Source organism: Bos javanicus, chromosome 3 (genome assembly GCF_032452875.1).
Source record: "Bos javanicus breed banteng chromosome 3, ARS-OSU_banteng_1.0, whole genome shotgun sequence".
Lineage (NCBI taxonomy): Eukaryota > Metazoa > Chordata > Mammalia > Artiodactyla > Bovidae > Bos > Bos javanicus.
The window spans coordinates 100,849,067-100,873,158 of NC_083870.1; the positions used below are offsets into that span (position 1 = coordinate 100,849,067).

Sequence of the window (24,092 nt, forward strand, 5' to 3'; positions counted from 1 at the left end):
TTGTTTACTTTGCTCTTATTTCTATTAGCTTGGGAGACTGATCTAAGAACATTGGTATGATTTATGTCAGAGAATGTTTTGCCTATGTTCTCTTCTAAAAATTTAATGGTGTCATGTCTTAAATTTTGGAGAAGGAAATGGCAACCCACTCCAGTATTCTTGCCTGGAGACTCCCATGGACAGAGGAGCCTGACAGGCTACAGTCCATGGGATTGCAAGAGTTGGACACAACTTGGCAACTAAACCACCACCACCACCAACAACAAAGAAAAGATTAGATTTGCAAGCTTTTAAATATAGACGAGCATTTATAACACTTTTCTATTGTTTACATGAAAGTAATGATGGTAATGGGAGAAGGCAATGGCACCCCACTCCAGTACTCTTGCCTGGAAAATCCCATGGATGGAGGAGCCTGGTAGGCTGCAGTCCATGGGGTCGCACAGAGTCGGACACGACTGAAGCGACTTAGTAGTAGTAGTCTTATATTTAAGTCTTTATACCATTTTGAGTTTATTTTTGTGCATGGTGTGACAGAGTGTTCTAACTTCATTGATTTATATGTGGATGACCAACTTTCCTAACATCAGTTGCTGAAGAGACTATCTTTTGTCCGTTGTATATTCTTGCCTCCTTTGTTGATTAATTAACTGAAAGTGTGTGGGTTTATTTCTGGGCTGTCTAGTCTGTTCCACTAATCATAGGTCTGACTTTGTGCCAGTACCTTATTGTTTTGATTACTGTAGCTTTGCAGCATTGTCTGAAGCCTGGGAGGGTTATGCCTCCTGCTTTGTTCTTTTTCCTCAGGATTGCTTCGACTGTTCTGGCTCTTTTGAGGATCCATGTAAATTTTAGGATTATTCTAGTTCTGTGAAAAATGTCATGGGTAATTTGGTAGGAGTTGCATTAAATCTGTAGATTGCTTTGGGTTTTTTGTTTATCTTTTAATTTAATTTTATTTATGATTTTTATTTAAAAATTTTTTTGGCTGTACCATATAGCTTTGAGGGATTTTAGTTCCCCAACCAGGGATTGAACCCAGGCTACAGAGGATCTCCAGGGAATTCCTATTCTGTTCATCTTTAAAAAAAAAAATTGGTTTATTTATGGCTTCTCTGGGACTTTGTTGCTGTGCATGAGCTTTCCCTAGTTGCAGTGAGTTGGGGCTACTCTTTAGTTGCAATGCATGGGCTTCCCATTGCAGTGGCTTCTCCTGTTGCAGAGCATGAGCTACGACACAGGCTTCAGTGGTTGCAGCATGTGGGCTCTAGAGCACAGGCTCAGTAGTTGTGGCACACAGGCTTAGTTGCCCCATGGCATGTAGAATCTTCTTGGATCAGGGATGAACCTGTGTCTCCTGCATTGGCAGGCAGATTTTTAACCAGTGGACCACCAGGAAAGTCCTTGTTCCCCTCTTTTAAATCACATATTTCCTTTCCTACTTCTTCACCCTCAAGTAAGAACAATAAGTATTAAGCCCTCCTTATTTCTAACCTGTTACTAACAATTAGTATGCTATATTGTACTTATTGATTTACATGTGTTCTCCTGGGAGACTAAGTTCCTGGAGGGGTGGAGCCATGTTTTATTCAGTTTTCTATGTCCTCTCAGAGACGTAATAGTATAGTGATTAATGACATAGGCTCTGGATTTGAATTTCTGGCTCTACCACGTCTTGGCTCTAAGAACTTGGGCAGGTTAAGTAATTCCTTCATGTCATGTCTTTGTTTCCACATTCATAGAACAGGGATACTAATACAGTTGACCCTTGAACAATATGAGTTTGAGCTGCATGGGTCCACTTATATGCATATTTTTTTCAATAGTAAATACTATGGTACACATGGTCTGAGACTGGTTGGATGCAGAGGAACTTGGGAACTTGGGGATGTATTTAACTGCATCAAGGGTCAGAGTTCCTAACCCCCACCACTGTTCAAGGATCAACTGTAGTATCTGTTTTATAGAACTGATATGGATATTAAATATAAAGCACTTGGAGGAATATCTGGATTATAGTAAATGCTCTGTAAATATTATAGCACATACCATAATGCCTTGTACCTAGTGGGGACCCAACATTTGATTTTTTTAATAGAGGGGATTGTTGAATTGGCTGAAAGATTGGACTCAGTTCAGTTCAGTCACTCAGTTGTGTCCAACTCTCCGACCCCATGGACTGCAGCATGCCAGGCTTCCCTGTCCTTCACCAACTCCAGAGCTTGCTCAAACTTGTGTCCATCGAGTCAGTGATGCCATCCAACCATCTCATTCTCTGTTGACCCTTTTCCTGCCTTCAATCTTTCCCAGCATCAGGGAAAGATTGAAGAGTCAGTTCTTCGCATCAGGTGGCCAAAGTACTGGAGTTTCAGTTTCAGCATCAGTCCTTCCAATGAATATTGGAAAGATTGGACTAATTAACCTCTTTTAAATGCCTTTACAGCTTTCAACCTAAGTTTCTGTTTTATGTCATGACCTAGGGCCTGGTGGATTGTAGTTACAACAGCATATAATATGCTTATCCAAAAGAGACAATACAGTTTTAAGAACTGGCTTTTTGATCTGTCTGGCAGTAATATATGCCATTGTGTATACTCATGACTAATTAAATAGGGGATGCCAGTTTTTATGTTAGATTGCTTTTGGCTTGAATGGAAACTGCAACTCATTATTTCACAGCAGGATGGCAAGTTCAGCAGTATTGCTTTTATTTTTAATTAGGCAGTCATCCTGAAATGTGTCTGTATTTGCTATGTTGGTCCATAGAAAGGATAGCAGCTGAGTAGACCTGTGATATAGATTTGCCATGTGGTTGGTCTTGATATACAGCTAATGTACTTATCAGTTTTCCAACTCTGAAAAATGGCCAGTTTTCTGGGCTCCATCTTACTCATGATGAATCCTTCATTTATTTTGAATTAGGGAATTTTTATGATGATAGAAAACAAAGTATAATTAGGATAGCAGGACATTATGTTTGTATTCTTTTTCTGCTTTTTATACCCAGGGTATAAAAGTTTCAGAAATCTTTTTTTACTCACTTTGTGGAACTTTATTACCAACTACGTGCACACGATTCCATTTTTGGATGGATGTTGAAGATTATGGTCGCTGGCTGACACTTGGCCATATCCAATTACCTGATGGTTGATAGCTGTTCAGTGTGTTACAGGATTTTATTTGCATCTGCGTTGTTGTGAAGTTTGATCTGCTTCATTTCTGTGGAATGAAAGGGTAAGAAACAGCTAACACTGTACTTTAGAATGGAAAAGAAGGACTGATTGGGAGTTTGCATATCTTTCCTGTCATCTTGGCCTCTGTTCTTTAAATAGTCTGCTTAAGCCAATGCTAATTTTTATGCCTGTGGAATGTGGTTAAATGACTGAAGGCTTTTGCTCCAGAGGCTAGTGGAGCTCTTGTCTGTATATTCTTCAGTCTCTGTTAAGTTAGGGTGGAGAATAATAGTAGCTTTGTACCTAGCTAATGAACAATTTTTCACAGAAATTTAGCTATTTTTCTGGAGGAGACACGCTGTAGTGGAAGTGTTTGGTATTAGAACTCTGAATTTGAATACAGTCTGTCACTGGTGGTGGTGGTGTAGTTGCCAAGTTGTGTCTGACTCTTGTGACCCCATGGACGATAGCCAAGCGAGTTCTTCTGTCTGTGGGATTTCCCAGGCAAGAATACTGGAGTGGGTTGCCATTTTCTTCTGCAAGGGATCTTCCTGACTCAGGGATGGGACCCAGGTCTCCTGCATTGCAGGCCATCTCTTGTATTGCCTGTAGTCTCTTGCATTGCAGGCAGATCTTTTACCAGCTGAGCCACATTTATTTGAATTTAATTTCTCAGTGTTGTAATTTCTTTCTTTTTAAAATGGAGATGATAATACCTATCTTGCAGAGTTGTCATAAAGCTTCAGCTCAGTTCAGTTGCTCAGTCGTGTCCGACTTTTGCGACCCCATGGACTGCAGCACGGCAGGCTTCCCTGTCCATCACCAACTCCTGGAGCTTACTCAAACTCATGTCCATTGAGTTGGTGATGCCATCCAACCATCTCATCCTCTGTCATCTGCTTCTCCTGCCCTCAATCTTTCCCAGCATCAGGGTCTTTTCCAGTGAGTCAGTTCTTTGCATCAGGTGGCCCAAAGTATTGGAGTTTCAGCTTGAGCATCAGTCCTTCCAGTGAATATTCAGGACTGATTTCCTTTAGGATGGACTGGTTGGATCTCCTTGCTGTCCAGGAGACGCTCAGGAGTCATAAAGCTTAGAGATAGCAAATGCAAAAACACTTGGTAGAATCCATGACCTATGGTAAATGGTGATTGTGGTTATTATTTCCAGAAGCATTGTGGATGAGTGTATGGTCTACTTGGGAGTCCTAAGAAAGTTTCTTAATTCTCTGGAAAATGATTTGTGGAATTCCTACTTTGAAAAGATAAAATGTATCTTATAGGATATTTAGTTCACTGACTTTTTTATTGACAGCTTTTCCAATTAGTTTCTCCAATAAAAGCTTTTAATTGTACTTTCTTTGTGAAAAAGAAATCAATCCCAAGATAAGTGAAAATTAGCCTTTGAAAAGACAAACCTGTTCATGGGAAAGGAAAAAAGTTCTGAACTTCCCAGTTTGTAAGTATTGAAGTTGAGAACACACTAAAAAATTCTTTGTGTCCTTATAAGCACATGATTTTGGCATTTTTGAAAGAGTGCTGAAGGCTGTTTCCTAGTTTAAGAACAAAACTGATTAAGCTTTTCTCACACAGTGCTTCTTAACAAGGGCACTATTGGCATTTAGGGCAAGACAATTCTTTGTTGTGCAGGACTGTTGTGTGCATTGTAGGACATTTAGCTTCCCTGGCCCTGCCCACTAAAATGCCAAAAGTGCCCACCCCACACCCCCGCCACTGTGACAATAGCTCCTCCCTGAGAAGAGCCTCCTTCCCCCTAAATTTTCACATGCCCTTAATGGAGAACCACTGGGACTCTCGCTTGGATATATTTAATGAAGCAGCTCACAGTATCATCAGCTTCCATTTAGGAATTTCAAGTTTTTACAAGCTAAAAATTCATTATTCTTGATCTTGTGCCATCTCTTGATCTGTGCTGTCTCTTGAATCAAATAGCCTCGATAGTTGTTTTTTTGTTCTACCCAAAATGTGTACTTTAAAGGGCACCATTAACATCAAAAGGTAATATTCCATAAATGACACCAAGAGAGATAATCCAGAGTCTGAAAATAGCACAAAATCTCACACATTTCAAAGAATGTATTGTCTCATTTTAAAATTAGTCATTTTCAGATTAAAAAAAAAAAACAGCATATGGTTTTTAGAGTCTGTTCATACACACCTTTGCTGCCTTTTATGGCTAAATTAAAATTTATCAGATTAAATTGAAAGCTATTTGTAACTTGGTTGGTTTCATTTAAAATATGGTCATTCAGTATGTTGGCCAGGGGAGCAGAAGGCATGGTTTGGAGGTTTTCCCATGCTCAGCACTTCTCCAAAATGGATTGATAAAGTTCTTACTCCCATAAGGGGACTGTACTTTTTCCCACTCACCTCCCTCAACTGTCTAGTAATTAGTATTGCTTTAGCATATAATAAGGGCTCTACAACTAAATATCAGTGTTTTTCATGAGTGTTTTTATATTTTGAGTTTGTGGATTTGAATAAGGAAAGCTATCCAAAAATTCTCCCAGTGCTTCTGAGTTTTTAGCTTAAAATATAAATGTTCCTTGGACCAAGAACTACAGTTGAACTGTTGAATAAAAGTTTGAGAATCGTAAGACTTGGCTTGGACATTGGGATGCTATTTATTTGCCAAATTGTTGTCAGTTTTTTTGGCTTGAGCATACTGCATAGCTGTTGTATTGGCAAAAAACAAACAAACTTAAAATTCTTTTTTATTAGAAAAGTTAAATATAGTAAAAAGTACAATATACTATCACCCAGTATTAACAAATATTAGTTAGTGAAAACTGTGGAAAATTGTTAAAGAGATGGGAATATCAGATTACGTTACCTGTCTGCTGAGAAACATGTATGCAGGTCAGGAAGCAACAGTTAGAACTGGACATGGGACAATGGACTGGTTGAAAATTGGGAAAGGAGTACGACAAGGCTGTATATTGTCACCCTGCTCTTTTAACTTATATGTAGAGTTCATCATGTGAAATGCCAGGCTGGATGAGTCACAAGCTGGAATCAAGACTGCCAGGAGAAATATCAACAACCTCAGATATGCAGGTGATAACCACTCTAATGGCAGAAAATGAAAGGAAACTAAAGAGCCTCTTGATGAGGGTGAAAGAGGAGAGTGAAAAAGCTGGCTTAAAACTCAACATTAAAAAAACTAATATCATAGCAGCCAATCCCATCAGATCATGGCAAATAGAAGAGGGAAAAGTGGGAAGCAGTGACTTTATTTTCTTGGGTTCTAAAATCACTGAGGACGGTGACGGTAGCCATGAAATTAAAAGATACTTGCTCTTTGAAAGGAAAGCTGTGACAAACTTAGTGTATTAAAAAGCAGAGACATCACTGTGCCAACAAAGGTGTATATAGTCAAAGCTATGTTTTTTTCCATGTACGGATGTGAGAGATGGACCATAAAGAAGGCTAAGCGCCAGAGAATTGATGCTTTTCAATTGTGCTGGCGAAGACTCTTGAGGGTCCTTTGGACAGAAAAGACATCAAACCAGTCAATCCTAAAGGAAATCAACCATTAATATTCATTGGAAGAACTGATGCTGAAGTTGAAAGCTCCAATACTTTGGCCACCTGATGTGAAGAACTGACTCATTAGAAAAGACTCTGATGCTCAGAAAGATTGAAGGCAGGAAGAGAAGGGGATGACAGAGGATCAGATAGTTGGATGGCATCACTGACTCCATGGACATGATTGAGCAAGCTCCGGGAGTTGGTGATGGACAGGGAAGCTTGGCATGATACAGTCCTTAGGGTCCCAAACAGTCGGACATGACTGAGCAACTGAACTGAACTGACTCAATGGATATGAGTTTAAGCAAACTCCGGGAGATAGTGAAGGACAAGGAAGCCTTGAGTGCTGCAATCTATGGGAGGTTGCAAAGAGTCAGACACGACTTAGCGACTGAACAACAATAACAGCAAGTTAGTGAAAAAATAATAAAATTAGCAAACATATCATATTTGTTTTGGTATTTTAATAAAAGTGAACAGAACATTATTGCTATAATACAAGTCTCCTTTTTTTCCTTCCTTATTTCATTTTTCTTCTTTGCCACCAAGGCAACTACTACAATGAATTTAGTGACTGGCTTTCTACTTCTTGCTTTTAGACATTTACTATAAATATGTACCTTTAAATAATAATTTAAAGAAGAACTATACAAAAAAATCTTAATGACCCGGATAACTATGATGGATGGTATGGTCCCTTACCTAAAGCCAGGCATCCTGGAATGTGAAGTCAAAGGGACCTTAGGAAGCATCACTATGAACAAAGCTAGTGAAGGTGATGGAATTCCAGTTGAGCTATTTCAAATCCTAAAAGATGATGCTGTGAAAGTGCTGCACTCAATATGCCAGCAAATTTGGAAAACTCAGCAGTGGCCACAGGATTGGAAAAAGTGTTTTCATTCCAGTCCTAAAGAAGGTCACTGCCAAAGAATGTTCAAACTACTGCACAATTGCACTCATTTCACATGCTAGCAAGATCATGCTCCAAATTCTCCAAACTAGGCTTCCGTAGTCTGTGAACTGAGAACTTTTAGATATACAAGCTGGATTTAGAAAAAGAGGAAGCAGAAACCAAATTGTCAACATCTGTTGGATCATAGAAAAAGCAAGAGAGTTCCAGAAAAACATCTACTTCTGCCTCATTGACTATACCAAAGCCTTTGACTGTGTGGATCACTGTGGAAAATTCTGAAAGAGAATTTTCTGGAACACCAGACCACCTTACCTGCTTCCTGAGAAATCTGTATGCAGGTCAAGAAGCGATAGAACATAATATGAAACAACAGACTGGTTCAAAATTGGGAGAGGAGTACTTCAAGGCTGTATATTATTACCCTGTTTATTTAACTTATATGCAGAGTACATCATGCAGAATGCTGGGCTGGGTGAAGCACAGCTGGAATCAAGACCGCTGGGAGAAATATCAATAACTTCAGATATGCAGATGACATCACCCTTATGGCAGAAAGTGAAGAGGAACTAAAGAGCCTCTTGATGAAAGTGAAAGAGGAGAGTGAAAATGCTGGCTTAAAACTCAACATTCAAAAAATGAAGATCATGGCATCCAGTCTCATCACTTCATGGCATATAGATGGGGAAACAATGGAAACAATGAAAGACTTTATTTTCTTGGGCTCCAAAATCACTGCAGATGGTGACTGCAGCCATGAAATAAAAAGATGCTTGGTCCTTGGAAGAAAAGCTATGACCAACCCAGACAGCATATTAAGAAGCAGAGATGTTACTTTGCTGACAGTAGTCCGTCTAGTCAAAGCTATGGTTTTTCCAGTAGTCATGTGTGGATGTGAGAGTTGGACCATTAAGAAGGCTGAGTGCCAAAGAATTGTTGTTTTTGAACTGTGTTGTTGGAGAAGGCTCTTGAGAGTCCCTTGGGCTTCAAAGAGATCAAACCAGTCCATCCTAAAGGAAATCAGTCCTGAATATTCACTGGAAGGACGGATGCTGAAGCTCCAATACTTGGGCCACCTGATTGGAAGAACTGACTTATTAGAAAAGACCCTGATACTGGGAAAGATGGAAGGCAGGAGGAGAAGGGGATGAAAGCGGAAGAGATGGTTGGATGTCATCACCGACTCAATGGACATGAGTTTGAGCAAGCTCCAGGAGATGGTGAAGGAGAGGGAAGCCTGGCATGCTGTAGTCCATGGGGTTATAAAAAGTCGGACTGGACTGATTGGCTCAACAGCAACAAAATAATAATTATAGTAACCAATGGGCTTGAATGCTTACTACTTGCCAGACACTATTCATTTAACCAATAACCTTATGGTGACTGTAATGAATTAATACATATAAAATGTTACAGGAAGTATAAAGTGAAAGTGTTAGTTGCTCAGTCATGTCAGACTTTGCGACCCCATGGACTAGCCCACCAGGCTCCTCTGTCCATTGGATTCTCCAGGCGAGAATACTGGAGTGGGTAACCATTCCCTTCTCCAGAGGATTTTTCTGACCCAGGGATTAAACCGGGTCTTCTGCACTGCAGACAGATTCTTTACCGTCTGAGCCACCGGAGAAGTCCATATAATGCACGTACTAGTTTATTTCCATTTTGTAAATAATGTAGAGGTTTTAAAATAACTTGTCTGGGTTCATATAGCTGCAAGCTACAGATTGAGGATTTGAAGCCAGATTTGTCTGGAGGCTATACCTTTAATCATGTATTCCTTTGCAGAAGAAAATGGCAACCCACTCCAGTATTTTTGCCTGGAAAATTCCATGGACAGAGGAGCCTGGTGAGCTACAGTTCATGGGGTTGCAAAGAGTCAGACAGGACTGAACACATACACCAAGCCCCGTTTCCCACCTCCCGCCCTGCTTGTCTACTTTTATTCCTGATTAGACTCTTAGCCTCTGCAGGGACTACTTTTGGAACCTCATCCTCAGGTTCCTCAGGTCCCCGCCAGCGGGGAGGCCTCCGAGTCTGCTTTGGAGGTGTTGCTGGTGCCCGCTTGGGAACCTGGATGCCTCTGCTTCACAGCGCTCTCCTGGCAGGGCACAGGGAAGCAGCAGGTGGCCATGCGCTCCATTTGTTCCCTGAGCTGACTCCCGTGTGATTACTACCTCTTCTCCATGTCCCCTTCAGCGTGGAAGCCTCCTTGGCCCTTCCTCTAAGCTGAGGTTCACCTCTCTGAAAAAGAAGCTTGGGCATTGCTGAACTATGTTGATCTCTGCAAAAGCAAGGTGCATTTTTTCCTGAGGTCTGTGGCAGTCAACTCCCAAATGAAGCAAGTGTGTATCTTTAATCAATCCTGCCTCTCTATAAATATATGTTGTTTTGTATGTATTTAAAAATTAATTAATTATTTTGGCCGTATCAGGTCTTGGTTGTGGCGTGCCGGCTTCTCTCTAGCTGTGGTGTGAGAACTCTGGAGTGTGTGGGCTCTCTAGTTGTGGCTCACCGGCTCAGTAGTTGAGTCATTCAGGCTTAATCTAATAATTTTTATTTATCTATTTCATTTATTTGCTTTTGACTGTGCTGGGTCTTTGCTGCAACCTGGGCCTTTGTCTAATTGCTGCAAGTGGGGGCCACTTTCTGGTTTCCGTTTGTGGGCTTCTCACTGTGGCAGCCTCTCGCTGCAAAGCAGGGGCTCCAGGGGTGTGGGCCTTAGTAGATGCTGCCAGCGGGCTCAATCAGCTGTGGCTCCCAGGCTCCAGAGCACGGGCTCAACAGTTGGCCCAGGCCCAGCTGCTCTGTGGCAGGTGGGATCCTTTTGGACTAGGGATTGAATCTGCATCTCCCGTGTTTGCAGGTGGCTACTGAGCCACCAGGAAGCCCCCTTGTATGTTTTAAAAATACATTTAAAAAATGAAAATGGTATCATTCTATAGGGATAGTCCTATAATTTTTTTGGTAACTTCTTAAAAATTGTTTTCAGTTCAGTTTTAATGATACTGTGAACTATAGCTTGCTTCTTTCCACTTCCACTCAGTATTGCTTTTTTAGCCTATTTTATTTTTTAAAGTATTTCTTTTAATTGAAGCTTAGTTAACTTAAAATGTTGTATTGCTTTTAGGTGTATAGCAAAGTGATCCAGTTTTACATATATATGTATGTCTATTCTTTTCCATTATAGGTTACTACAAGATATTGAATATAGTTCCCCGTGCTATACAGTAGTCCTTATTGTTTTATCTATTTTATATGATGTTGAAGCTGAAACTCCAATACTTTGGCCACCTAATGCAAAGAGCTGACTCATTTGAAAAGACCTTGATGCTGGGAAAGATTGAGGGCAGGAGGAAAAGGGGACAACAGAGGATAAGATGGTTGGATGGCATCACCGACCCAATGGACATGGGTTTAGGTGGACTCTGGGAGTTGGTGATGGACAGGGAGGCCTGGTGTGCTGAGGTTCGTGGGGTCGCACAGAGTTGGACATGACTGAGCGACTGAACTGAACTGAACTGAAGTGTGTATCTGCTAATGCCAAACTCCTAATTTACCCTGCCCCTTCCATCCCCTTTGGTACTGTTTGTTTTCCATGTCTGTGAGTGTATTTCTATTTTGGAAGTAATTTCATTTATATCATTTTTTTTTTAGATTCCACCTATGTGACATCATGTATTTGTCTTTCTCTGACTTGCATCACTTAACATGATTATCTCTAGCTCCATCCATGTTGCTAAAAATGACATTACTTCAATTTTTATGGCTGAGTAATATTCCATTGTATGTGTGTATCACACACACATACCCCACATCTTTTTTTTTTTATTGGAGTATAGTTGATTTATAATGTTGTATTAGTTTCTGCTGTACAACAAAGTGAATCACTTATCCATATACATATTTTCACTCTTTTTTAGATTCTTTTCCCATATTACAGAGTATTGAGTAGAGTCCCTTATGCTATACAGGAGGTCCTTATTAGTTCTCTATTTTATATATAGTAGTGGGCATATATCAATCCACATCTCCCAATTTTCCCTCTCACCCTCTCCCCTCTAGTAACCATAAGTTTGTTTTCTATATTTATGACTCTGTTTCTGTTTTGTAAATAAGTTCCTTTAAAATTGCACATTATACCACATCATCTTTATCCATTGATCTGTTGAAGGCCTTAGATTGCTTCCATGTCTTGGCTATTGTAAATAGTGCTGCAATGAACATTGGGGTATATATATCTTTTTTTTTCTTTAAAAAATTTATTGACGTATAGCTGACTTACGGAGAAGGCAATGGCAACCCACTCCAGTACTCTTGCCTGGCAAATCCCATGGACAGGGGAGCCTGGTAGGCTGCAATCCATGGGGTCGCTAGAAGTCGGACATGACTGAGTGACTTCACTTTCACTTTTCACTTTCATGCATTGGAGAAGGAAATGGCATCCCACTCCAGTGTTCTTGCCTGGAGGATCCCAGGGACGGGGGAGCCTGGTGGGCTGCCGTCTATGGGGTCACACAGAGTCGGACACGACTGAAGTGACTTAGCAGCAGCTGATTTACAGTATTGTGTTAGTTTCAGGAATACAGCACAGTGATTCCATTATACATGTATATATCTCTATTCTGTTTTGGAATCTTTCCCCTTATATGTTATTAAAAAGTGTTGAATATAGTTCCCTGTGCTATACAGTAGGCCCTTATTGATTATCTGTTATATATATAGCAGTGTATATCTGTTAATCCCAAGCTCCTAATTTATCCCTTCCCACCTTTCCCCTTTGGTAATCATAAATTCGTTTTCTATATCTGTGGGTCTATTTCTGTTTTATAAATAAGTTCATTTGTATCTTTCTCTCTTTTTTTTAGATTCCACATATAAGTGATATCATATTTGTCTTTCTCTGTCTGGCTTACTTCAGTTTGCGTGATATCTCCAGATGCATCCATTTGCTGCAAATGGGACTCAGTTCAGTTCAGTTCAGTTGCTCAGTCGTATCCAACTCTTTGTGACCCCGTGAACTGCAGCACGCCAGGCCTCCCTGTCCATCACCAACTCCTGGAGTCTACCCAAACTCATGTCCATCGAGTCGATGATGCCATCCAACCATCTCATCCTCTGTTGTCCCCTTCTCCTCCTGCCCTCAATCTTTCCCAGCATCAGGGTCTTTTCCAATGAGTCAGCTCTTTGCATCAGGTGGCCAGATTATTGGAGTTTCAGCTTCAACATCAGTCCTTCCAGTGAACACCCAGGACTGATCTCCTTTAAGATGGACTGGTTGGATCTCCTTGCAGTCCAAGGGACTCTCAAGAGTCTTCTCCAACACCACAGTTCAAAAGCATCAATTCTTCGGCACTCAGCCTTCTTCACAGTCCAACTCTCACATCCATACATGACCACTGGAAAAACCATAGCCTTGACTAGATGGACCTTTGTTGGCAAAGTAATGTCTCTGCTTTTGAATATGCTGTCTAGATTGGTCCTAACTATTTCATTCTTTTTAGTTGCTGAGTAATATTCCATTGTATATATGTACTACATCTTTATCCATTCATCTGTCAGTGGATATTTAGGTTGCTTCAATGTCTTGGCTATTGTAAATGGCACTGAAATGAACATTAGAGTGCATGTATCCTTTGGAACCATGGTTTTCTCAGGTTTGAGAAAAATCCCAGGAATGGAATTGTTGGATCATATGGTAGCTGTATTTTTAGTTTCTTCAGGAACCTCCATGCTGTTCTGTATAGTAACTGTACCATTTCCACCAACAGTACAGGAGAGTTCCCTTCTTTCTACACCCTCTCCAGTATTTATCTGACTGGTATGAGGTGATATATATATATATATATTTAAAATTTGTTTATTTCTGACTGTGCTGGGTCTTTGTTGCTGCACAGGTTTCCTCTAGTTGCAGCAGGCAGGGTCTACTCTCTAGTTGCAGTGCCAGGGCTTCTCATTGCGGTGGCTTCACGTGTTGTGGAACATGGGTTCTAGGGCACTTGGGCTTCATTAGTTGCAGTGCGTGGATTCAGTAGTTGCGGCTCCCAGACTCCAGAACACAGGCTCAGGAGTTATAGCGAACAGCTTTTAGTTGCTCCACAGCATATGGGATCTTCCTGGATCAGGGTTCAAACCCATGTCTCCTGCATTGGCAGGCAGATTCTTTACCATTGAGCCACCAGGGAAGCCTGATATCATGTAGCTTTGATTTGCATTTCTCTAATAAGTAGCAATGTTGAGCATCTTTTCATGTACTTTTTGGCCATCTGTGTGTCTTTGGAGAAATGTCTGTCTAGATCTTCTGCCCAATTTTTTTTTTTTTAATTGAGCTGCATGAGCTGTTGTAAATTTTGGGATTAATCACTTAGTCATTGCATTGTTGGCAAATATTTTCTCCCATTTTATAGGTTGTTTTCTTTCTTTCTTTTTTTTTTATGGTGTCCTTTGCTGTTTAAAAGCTTTTGAATTTAACTTGGTCCCATTTGTTTATTTCCATTATTCTAGGAGACCGATCGAAAAAGTAATTCTATAATTTATTTCAAGTGTTCTGCCTATATTTTCCTCTAAGAGTTTTATAAGTGCTGGGAAAGCTGGACAGCTACATGTAAGAAAATTTAATTAGAACATTCTTTAACACCAAACTAAACTCAAAATGGATTAATTAAACCTAAATATAATTGATTCTTGTGGGAAAAAGTAGTGGAGACAGACTAAAAGAAAAAGTGGGCTTTTTTTGTTATTCTTTGTCAGGTACCAGAATGGTAGAGCCTTCTGTGGTCATTTCTGCTAGACTGGGTTGTTTAATCAAGAGTGGCTTTTTAAATTGCCTTTGGATATAGTTTTTTTCTTTTAAAATTATATAATTTTAAAAAGTAAAATATTTGTCATCCTTGTTTTATATATTTGCACTTGACTTTTTCAAATGAAGAGAAAATTATATGAGACTGTGAAGGGCATTGGCAGGAGTACAAGTTTTTGAATCAGACAGTCTGGCATTTTAGTTTTATCTCTGTCATTTAGTGACTGTATGATTATTTGACCTCTCTGCAAAATAAGCATTATAATCTTTGTATCATGGGTTACTTGAGAATCAAATGACATAACATATGTACAGCTCTCATACTGTTTCCTAGATAGTAGGTGCTCAGTAAATCATGGCTATATCATTGTTTTTTGAAGGTAAAGGCATAAAATGTTTTTTAGATCTGAAAATCAGTAACTAGAATATAAGAGAGGCAATACTTTTTCATTAATAGTTTACTGTATGCATGTGTTTAATTTTTATTAATGGTTTTAATGAAATATTATTTTGATCTCTTGTTTAGTGTCGAGCCAGAAGAGAAGTAAAACTCAACAAAAACTTATTATGTATGGAATTCATTCTTAAAAGAAGAAAAAAGTGATTATTGAAGACTATGGATCGGAGCAAACGGAATTCAATTGCAGGATTTCCTCCACGTGTGGAGCGTCTTGAGGATTTTGAAGGAGGTGGTGGAGGGGATGGGAACATGACCCAAGTGGGAAGAATTTGGCCCTCCTCATATCGAGCTCTTATAAGTGCCTTTTCCAGACTGACACGTTTAGATGACTTCACCTGTGAAAAAATAGGGTCTGGCTTCTTCTCTGAAGTGTTCAAGGTGAGTGATGCAACAGTTTTTCTCATATTGTCTTGTTGAGGGTCAGTTTTACTGCAGAGTTCACAGCTGTGTTTCATTACGATGTAGGCTTTGCCTTGTCAGGACGCTGTGGATCTTGAGTAGTATTGTAAACTCCTCTTGAGCTATCTATTAACTTGCAAGATATTTAATTTATTTTAACTATAAAAATAATCCATACTGATCAAAAATTAAAATAACATAGGAGCCTCTTCCACTGCTCCAGAATTTTTCATCATCCAAAATGGAAACTTTGTATGCATTAAAAAAAAAACTCCCTCTAGTACCTTTAGCCCATGTTAATATCTATTCTACTTTATGTCTCTATGAATATGTCTATCCTAGGAACCTCATATAATGGAATTATAATATTTGTCCTTTTGTGCCTGGAATTCCCTTGTCATCCAGTGGTTAGGACTCGGTGTTGTCACCGCTGAGCCTGTGTTTTATCTGTGGTTGGGGAACTGAGAACCCACCAGCCCTGTGGCATGGCCAAAAAAAAAATTTTTTTTTCCATTCAATATTTATTTGGCTGCATTGGGTCTTAGTTGCTTCATTCAGGATCTTTCTTTGAGGTGCATAGACTCTCTAGTTGTGTCGTGTGGGCTCCAGAGCATGTTGGTTCATTAGTTGAGGAGAGCACGCTTAATTGCTTCACATTGTGTGGGATCTTTCCTTTCTTAAGTAATTTTTGTTAATTTTATTTTCTTAGGATATAATTAATCTTACTTAAATTTTCAGATTTGTGGGCATAAATACTGTATGTAATTGATGTGGCACAGGTTTTTTGTTTCCGCAATAGCTGTATTTTCTTCTTCCATTATTAATAGATCTTTTAGTTGGACACACTGATGCCATTTCCTAGCTTTACTTATAGCTAGGTTTAACTAAATGAGTAGTTCTGTCCAATAGGATGTGAGCAGAATTGTCGTATGGGAGCTTTTGGAAATCTTCCTTTGCCACTTCTTATATCCGTTTTTCCTTCATATTTGCTGTTGTACATTTTGATCATAGTGTGACCCTACAAATGGAGGCCATTTGTGGCAGAGCAACAAGACAGAGCCTGCATCTTCCATGCCTACATGGAAGAGAGCGGCCTGGTTCTGTACTATCTCCTAGAGTCTCTTTGTGAGAAAAAAATCTTAAGACTTTTAATATTTGGTCTTCTGTTTGCAGACAAACCTAAGTGTAATTAGTGTAATTTGTACCGTATCAATATCTGCCTCCTTCCTCTAATATGGTTTATTTGTGTCTTCTATTTTAAAAATAAAACAACACAAATTTATTTTAGGTTTCTTCTCAAAGGATTTGCTTAAAAAAAAAAAAATTGAGCTAGTTGGGAATTCCCTGGAGATCCAATGGTTAGGACTCGGTGCTTTCACTACCAAGGTCTGGGTTCAGCCTCTGGTCGGGGAACTAAGATACCATAAGCCACATGATGTGGCCAAAAACGGGGGGGAAAAAAAAGAGGTATCGTTTACTGATAAACTGAAGGCTTAAGAAATATAGGATTCTGGGACCTGTGGGATAGCTGTGAAGTCTCACTGGTCCTGCCTTTGCCCTTGTACCTGTCCCAGGGAAGTTTGTCTCTGTTTCCACACCTGTTGATAACTCCACCCTGGGCGGAACCTGGCAGTCAGCTTATTACCTTTGATTCTGCTGATTATCTTCTGTTTGTGTTATGGTTCACTATTTTCTACTTCTATCTGTATTACTTTTCTTTTGTTTACTTTCTTATTAGATCTAGTGATGTTTGTTCTTTTTGTAGCTTTTTGAATTTTATTCTTGTCTCAGTTTTTCCCAGTGTTTATTATTTTCTCATATATACACTTAAGCTTTAAAGTTTCCTCTAGACTTGGCCATATCACAGGTTTTCAGTGTGGTCTCATCACTTCTAAATGTAGTTTGGTTTGATTTCGTTTTGATATGAGAATTATTTAAATGAAATTTTAAAATGTCTACATGGTGAATTTTCTTTTGGGTAACTGATATTTAATTTTTAATTTTAGTGCATCATGATCACAGAAAATGGCTTATATGAAGCCTGTCTTTGGAGTATAATTTATTTTTTTAAATATTTATTTATTTGGCTGTGTTGGCTCTTTCTTTTTAATTATTTCATGTATTTTTTTGGTTGCTCTGGCTCTGTTGCTGCCTGTGGGCTTTTTCTAGTTAGGACCAGAAGGGGCTACTTGTTGTGGTGCACAGGCTTCTTACTGTGGTGGCTTCTCTTGTGGAGCTCAGGCTCTACGCACACGGCCTTCAGTAGTTGTGGCTTGAAGTCCCTAGGAGGGCTCGTGGGCTCAGTAGTTGTGGTGCACGGGCTTAGTTGCTCCGCAGCATGTAGAGTCTTCCTGGACTAGGGATCAAACCCATGTTTCCTGCATGGGCAGGCAGATTCTTATCCACTGCACCACCAGGGAAGTCCTATGTTGGGTCTTAATTGGATTACGCAGGATCTTTCGTTGCAGCGCAGGCAGGGACTCTCGAGTTGTGGCACGAGAGCTCATTGGTTGTGGTCTACGGGGGCTTAGTTGATCCTCGGCATGTGGAATCTTAGTTCTGATCACCTGAGTCCTCTGCATTGCAAAGCACATTCTTTTTTTTTTTTTAAACAAGTTGTTTGTTTGTTTATTTTTGGCTGTGTAGGGTCTTCATTGCTGCAGGCAGGCTTTCTCTAGTTGCAGTGTGCAGGCTTCTCTTTGCAGTGGCTTCTCTTGTTTCAGCTCAGGGACTCTAGAGCAGGTGGGCTCAGTAGTGGCAGCTTGCAAGGTCTGGAGCTCAGGCTCATTAGTTGCTGCACAAGGGCCTACCTGCCCTGTGTCATGTGGAATCTTCCTGGACCAGGGATCGAACCCATGTGCCCATGTGCAAGGCAAATTCTTAACCACTGAACCACCAGGGATGTCCAACAAGGCAGATTCTTAACCACTGGACCATCAAGGAAGCCTCTGGAATATAATTTAGATTTTGTTTTGATATAGTACAAGGTCAGATTTTTTTGAATGCCACAAATATATTTGAAACAAATATGAATTTCTGTTTTGTTTGATTGCATAAAGTTCTGTGTACCTCTATTAGATAAGCTTTTGTATTGTTATTCAAATGTTATATGACCTTATTTATTATAGTCTAATATATTTCTTTGAAAAAAGTCTATTAATATTTCCTAATGTGTTTATAGATTCTCCTTGTGTTTCTGTCAGTGTGGTTATTTTGTTTATAGTCCATTTTGTGAACTATATATTAATAGAAATTCATGTTTATTATTAGATTGTATACTACAGATAGATTGTATATTTTATAAATGCTAGTTCTCTATTTTTGTCCCACTTTATGCTGTTAGCTTTGATTTCTACTTTATCTGATATCAATATTATGTACCTTCTTCCTCACTGTATGCATTTATCTGTTGTTTTGGTTATTATTTTCCCAGTATGTCTTTTTCTATCTCTATTTTTATTCTGTCTGTGATAGTACATTTTTTATGTGTCCTATGAAATAGTTTTATATTTAATTTTTTTGATACAAAATTAAATTTGCCCATAAAGAGACAGAGAAATTGTAATCTGTTTATATTTATTGTTATTACTTCTGTCTTTACACTGAATAAACTCTTAAATGATAATTTAATGAGTATAGAATTTAGGACAGTATTTGCTTCAGCACATTAAAATTATTCTTCCCTTTTTTCTTCTTTTTTTAATTAGTTGCTCCACAGCATGTAAAATCTTCCTGGACTAGGGATCAAATCCATGTTTGCTATTGCTAAGTTAGTTGTTAGTTTGGTTGTTACCCTTTTTAGTTAATCAGCCTTTTCTTTCTTTTTAGAATTATTTTTTCTTCTTTGTTCAGTTTTGATTATATTGGTCTCGGAGCTGATTTATTTTTATTTATTCTGCTTAGAATGTGGTTTACTCCTTCATTTTAAGAACTCATGTGTCTTAAATTCTAGAAAATTCTTGGACATTTTATCTTTTAAAATTCTGCTCTTTTCTTTGGCCTCTTAAGGTCCCATTACATACATATTGGATTGTCTCATGCTATCTTTCATGTCTCTTAATTTTTCTCTCGTGTTTTTATTTCTTTGCCTTTTTGTGCTAGTTTTTTTAGGGGGGAGTGTGGTGGTGATTTTCAGTCTATTTCCCTGTTTACTTTCTTTTCATTTGGGGCCTACTCTATAATTGAAACTGCCTTTGAGATTTTTTAATTTCAGTTGCTATGTTTTTCTTTTCTAGACTATCTCTTTTTTTGGCTTTTTTCTTTTAGGTTTTATTAAGATACAGTTGGCATATAAAAGTGTATTAATTTTCGGTGTATAGTATGATTTCATATGAATATATATTGTGAAATGATTACCATAATAGGTTTAGTTAACGTCCATCACGTCATGTATTTGCAGATTCTTTTTTCTTTCTCGTGATGAGAGTTTTGTAGACTTTCTATTTGTGTTTCTTAAATTCACTTCTCTTTTGTTTCAAATATCCTGTTCCTGCTTTTCTTTGAACATCTAATTTTGTGTAATTTTAGTTGAATTTATTTTAAAAATCACATAGTATAAACTTAAAAGGTGTAAAAGGTTATTCAGTGAAAAATCATTTGCTTTTTTCTGCCCCTCAGTTTTCTTCTCTCTAGGTAACTGGTATTCAGTGCTTTCTTATGTGTCCTTCTAGAGATATTTTGTACTTATGTAAGCAAATACATGTATGTCTGTATGTGTATGTGTGTGTGGATGTTTATATATCAATTATCTATTATTTACCTACTTACTTACCTACTCCATGGTAGAGGTAGTATAAGTTCTATGAGGGCAGAACTTACACTACCTTTTAAATCTTACAGAACTTACAGCAGAACTCACACTAACTTTTAAATCTCTTTATCTCTGCACTGCTGTATCCTGAGTGCTTAGAATTCTACATGGCATATAGTACTCATTCTTCTACAAGTATCTTAGTTTTGTAGAACTTTTTATGTGTGCTATGAATTATATTTTCTAAGACTGTAGTGCTTTTTAAGCTAGTTTTTAACAATTTTTGCAATGTAGAAATAGTTCAGTTTGTTTTTTATTGTCTTCTGTTTCTTTTATTATTTAAAAAATCTCTCTATACTCCTATGTTATAAAAAACACTATAATTTTTTTCTTATCACTTTGATGGTATTACTACTTATGTTTAAATGTTTGATCTATCTGGAATTTGTTTTTTAAGATGTCTACTCAGTTGTACCAGCAACATTTAATGTATATTTAATATTTTTCTCACTGATTGCAAGTGTCACCTTTGTTCTATCCTGAATTGTCCTCAGTATGTATTTTGGTATCTTTCTAGACTTTATTCTGTTGCATTGGCCTGTCTACCATAATACACTGTTATAATAATTTAATCATTTCAACTTTATTTTAATATCTGGTTAGTCTAGTCTTCTTCATCATTATTATTCCTTTCCAGAATTTTCTTGGCAATTCTTCCTGATTTTTATTGTGAGTTTTAAAATGCATTTGTCAGTTTCTAAAAATATCCTATTACCCTTTTACTGAGATTTTGGTAAATTTATAGATTAATTTAGAGAATTATTATCTTTATGATGATAGTGAATCTTTTTATATAAGCATATGGCATACCTTTTCATATGTTCAAGTATTTTGTGTCTCTTTGTAGACATTAAAAATTTAAAAAAAAATTCCACATTTCTTCTGATGTTGGATATTCATTTTTGTCTGTTGCAATTGTAAATGTCAACTGCACTTCCGTTATATCTTCTGTTTGTTGTTTGCTTGTGAAGACTACTAATTTTTACACATTAATCTTTGATGCATCCAGTGTACTGAGTTTTTTTTAATGTTTGCAATAGATTTTCAGTTGATTCACTTTGATTTTCCAGATATATAGTCATATCTGTGAATGATGATAAATTTATTTCCCATTTGTTATCTCACTTTTTCTCAATAAACAGCACTGACTAATACTTCCTAAAGTGTTAAATAATATTGGTATTTGACATCTTGTCTTTGTTCCTGACTTTAACGGGAATACCTGTAGTGTTTCCTAATTAAACATGATATGATTTGGGGGTCGAAGTAGATATTTCTTTTTCTGTTCCATCTTCAAAATTGTAATTAAAAAAACCTCCTATTTTGTGTTAAGAACTATTTTTATGCAGTATGGATGATGACTTTTACTGTATGTCTTTTCAAAATCTCTAGCATGATGGTTAATTTTATATGTTGACTTAACTGGGCCAGATGGTGCCTAGATATTTGGTCAAATTTTATTCTGAGTAAGTCTCTGAGAGTACATTTTGAATAAGATTATCATTTGAATCAGTAGACGAAGTAAAGCAGATTGCCATCCCTAAAACAAAGGAGAAAAGGAAAGATATAAGCATCTGAATGCAGAGTTCCAAAGAATAGCAAGAAGAGATAAGAAAGCCTTCCTCAGCGATCAATGCAAAGAAATAGAAGAAAACAACAGAATGGGAAAGACTAGAGATCTCTTCAAGAAAATTAGAGATACCAAGGGAGCATATCATGCAAAGATGGGCTCGATAAAGGACAGAAATGGTATGGACCTAACAGAAGCAGAAGATATTAAGAAGAGGTGGCAAGAATACACAGAAGAACAAAAAAGATCTTCATGACCAAGATAATCACGATAGTGTGATCACTCACCTAGAGCCAGACATCCTGGAATGTGAAGTCAAGTGGGCCTTAGAAAGCATCACTATGAACAAAGCTACTGGAGGTGATGGAATTCCAGTTGAGCTATTTCAAATCCGGAAAGATGATGCTGTGAAAGTGCTGCACTCAATATGCCAGCAAATTTGGAAAACTCAGCAGTGGCCACAGGACTGGAAAAGGTCAGTTTTCATTCCAATCCCAAAGAAAGTCAATGCCAAAGAATGCTCAAACTACCACACAATTGCACTCATCTCATATGCTAGTAAAGTAATGCTCAAAATTCTCCAAGCCAGACTTCAGCAATACGTGAACCGTGAACTTCCTGATGTTCAAGCTGGTTTTAGAAAAGGCAGAGGAACCAGAGATCAAATTGCCAACATCCGCTGGATCATGGAAAAAGCAAGAGAGTTCCAGAAAAACATCTATTTCTGCTTTATTGACTATGCCAATGCCTTTGACTGTGTGGATCACAATAAACTGTGGAAAATTCTGAAAGAGATGGGAATACCAGACCACCTGACCTGCCTCTTGAGAAATCTGTATGCAGGTCAGGAAGCAACAGTTAGAACTGGACATGGAACAACAGACTGGTTCCACATAGGAAAAGGAGTACGCCAAGGCTGAATATTGTCACCCTGCTTATTTAACTTCTATGCAGAGTACATCATGAGAAACGCTGGACTGGAAGAAACACAAGCTGGAATCAAGATTGCCGGGAGAAATATCAATAATCTCAGATATACAGATGACACCACCCTTATGGCAGGAAGTGAAGAAGAACTAAAGAGCCTCTTGATGAAAGTGAAAGAGGAGAGTGAAAAAGTTGGCTTAAAGCTCAACATTCAGAAAACTAAGATCATGGCATCTGGTCCCATCACTTCATGGCAAATAGTTGGGGAAACAATGGAAACAGTGGCTGACTTTATTTTGGGGGCTCCAAAATCTCTGCAGATTGTGACTGCAGTCATGAAATTGAAAGATGCTTACTCCTTGGAAGAAAAGTTATGTCCAACCTAGATAGCATATTCAAAAGCAGAGACATTACTTTGCCAACAAAGCTCCATCTAATCAAGGCTTGGTTTTTCCAGTGGTCATGTATGGATGTGAGAGTTGGATTATAAAGAAAGCTGAATGCCGAAGAATTGATGCTTTTGAACTATGGTGTTGGAGAAGACTCTTGAGAGTCCCTTGTACAGCAAGGAGATCCAACCAGTCCATCCTAAAGGAGATCAGTCCTGGGTGTTCATTGGAAGGACTGATGTTGAAGCTGAAACTCTAATACTTTGGCCACCTGATGTGAAGAGCTGACTCATTTGAAAAAACCCTGATGCTGGAAAAGATTGAGGGCAGGAGAAGAAGAGGATGACAGAGGATGAAATGATTCGATGGGATCACTGACTCGATGGACATGGGTTTGGGTGAACTCTGGGAGTTGGTGATGGACAGGGAGGCCTGGAACGCTGTGGTTCATGGGGTCACAAAGTGTCACACACGATGGAGTGACTGAACTGAAATGAAAGCTCAAATTCAGAAAACTAAGATCATGGCATCTGGTCTCATCATTTCATGGTAAATAGATGGGGAAACAGTGGGAACAGTGAAAGACTTTATTTTTTGGGGCTCCAAAATCACTGCAGATGGTGACTGCAGCCATGAAATTAAAAGATGCTTACTCCTTGGAAGAAAAACTATGAACAACCTAGATGACATACTAAAAAGCAGAGACGTTTTATTAAAGATTTTACTAAAGGTGTATTCAAAAGCAGAGACCTTTGCCATCAAAGGTTCGTCTAGTCAAGGCTATAGTTTTTCCTGTAGTCATGTATGGATGTGAGAGTTGGACTATAAAGAAAGCTGAGTACCGAAGAATTGATGCTTTTGAACTGTGGTGTTGGAGAAGACTCTTAAGAGTCCCTTGGACTGCAAGGAGATCCAACCAATTCGTCCTAAAGGAAATACAGTCCTGAATATTCATTGGAAGGACTGATGTTGAAGCTGAAACTCCAATAGTTTGGCCATCTGATGTGAAGAACTGACTCATTTGAAAAGACCCTGATGCTGGGAAGGATTGAAGGCCAGAGGAGAAGGGAACAGAGAATGAGGTGGTTGGATGCCATCACCGACTCAAT

The 24,092-nt window shown here is 38.5% G+C and overlaps 1 protein-coding gene across 7 annotated transcripts in view; it reads left to right on the forward strand.

The window, feature by feature from the left end:
• Positions 1–24,092, forward strand: part of TESK2 (testis associated actin remodelling kinase 2) — a 137,676-nt gene that overhangs the window by 17,327 nt on the left and 96,257 nt on the right. For 5 of the 7 annotated variants that reach the window (XM_061413109.1, XM_061413115.1, XM_061413112.1 and 2 more), the window contains one exon: positions 14,955–15,266. In XM_061413109.1, the coding sequence (XP_061269093.1) occupies positions 15,045–15,266 (222 nt within the window). In that variant the 5' untranslated portion in view covers positions 14,955–15,044. Of the gene's footprint in view, positions 1–14,133; positions 14,234–14,954; positions 15,267–24,092 lie in introns of all 7 variants that reach the window. The other 2 variants (XM_061413111.1, XM_061413113.1) reach the window with 1 other exon arrangement.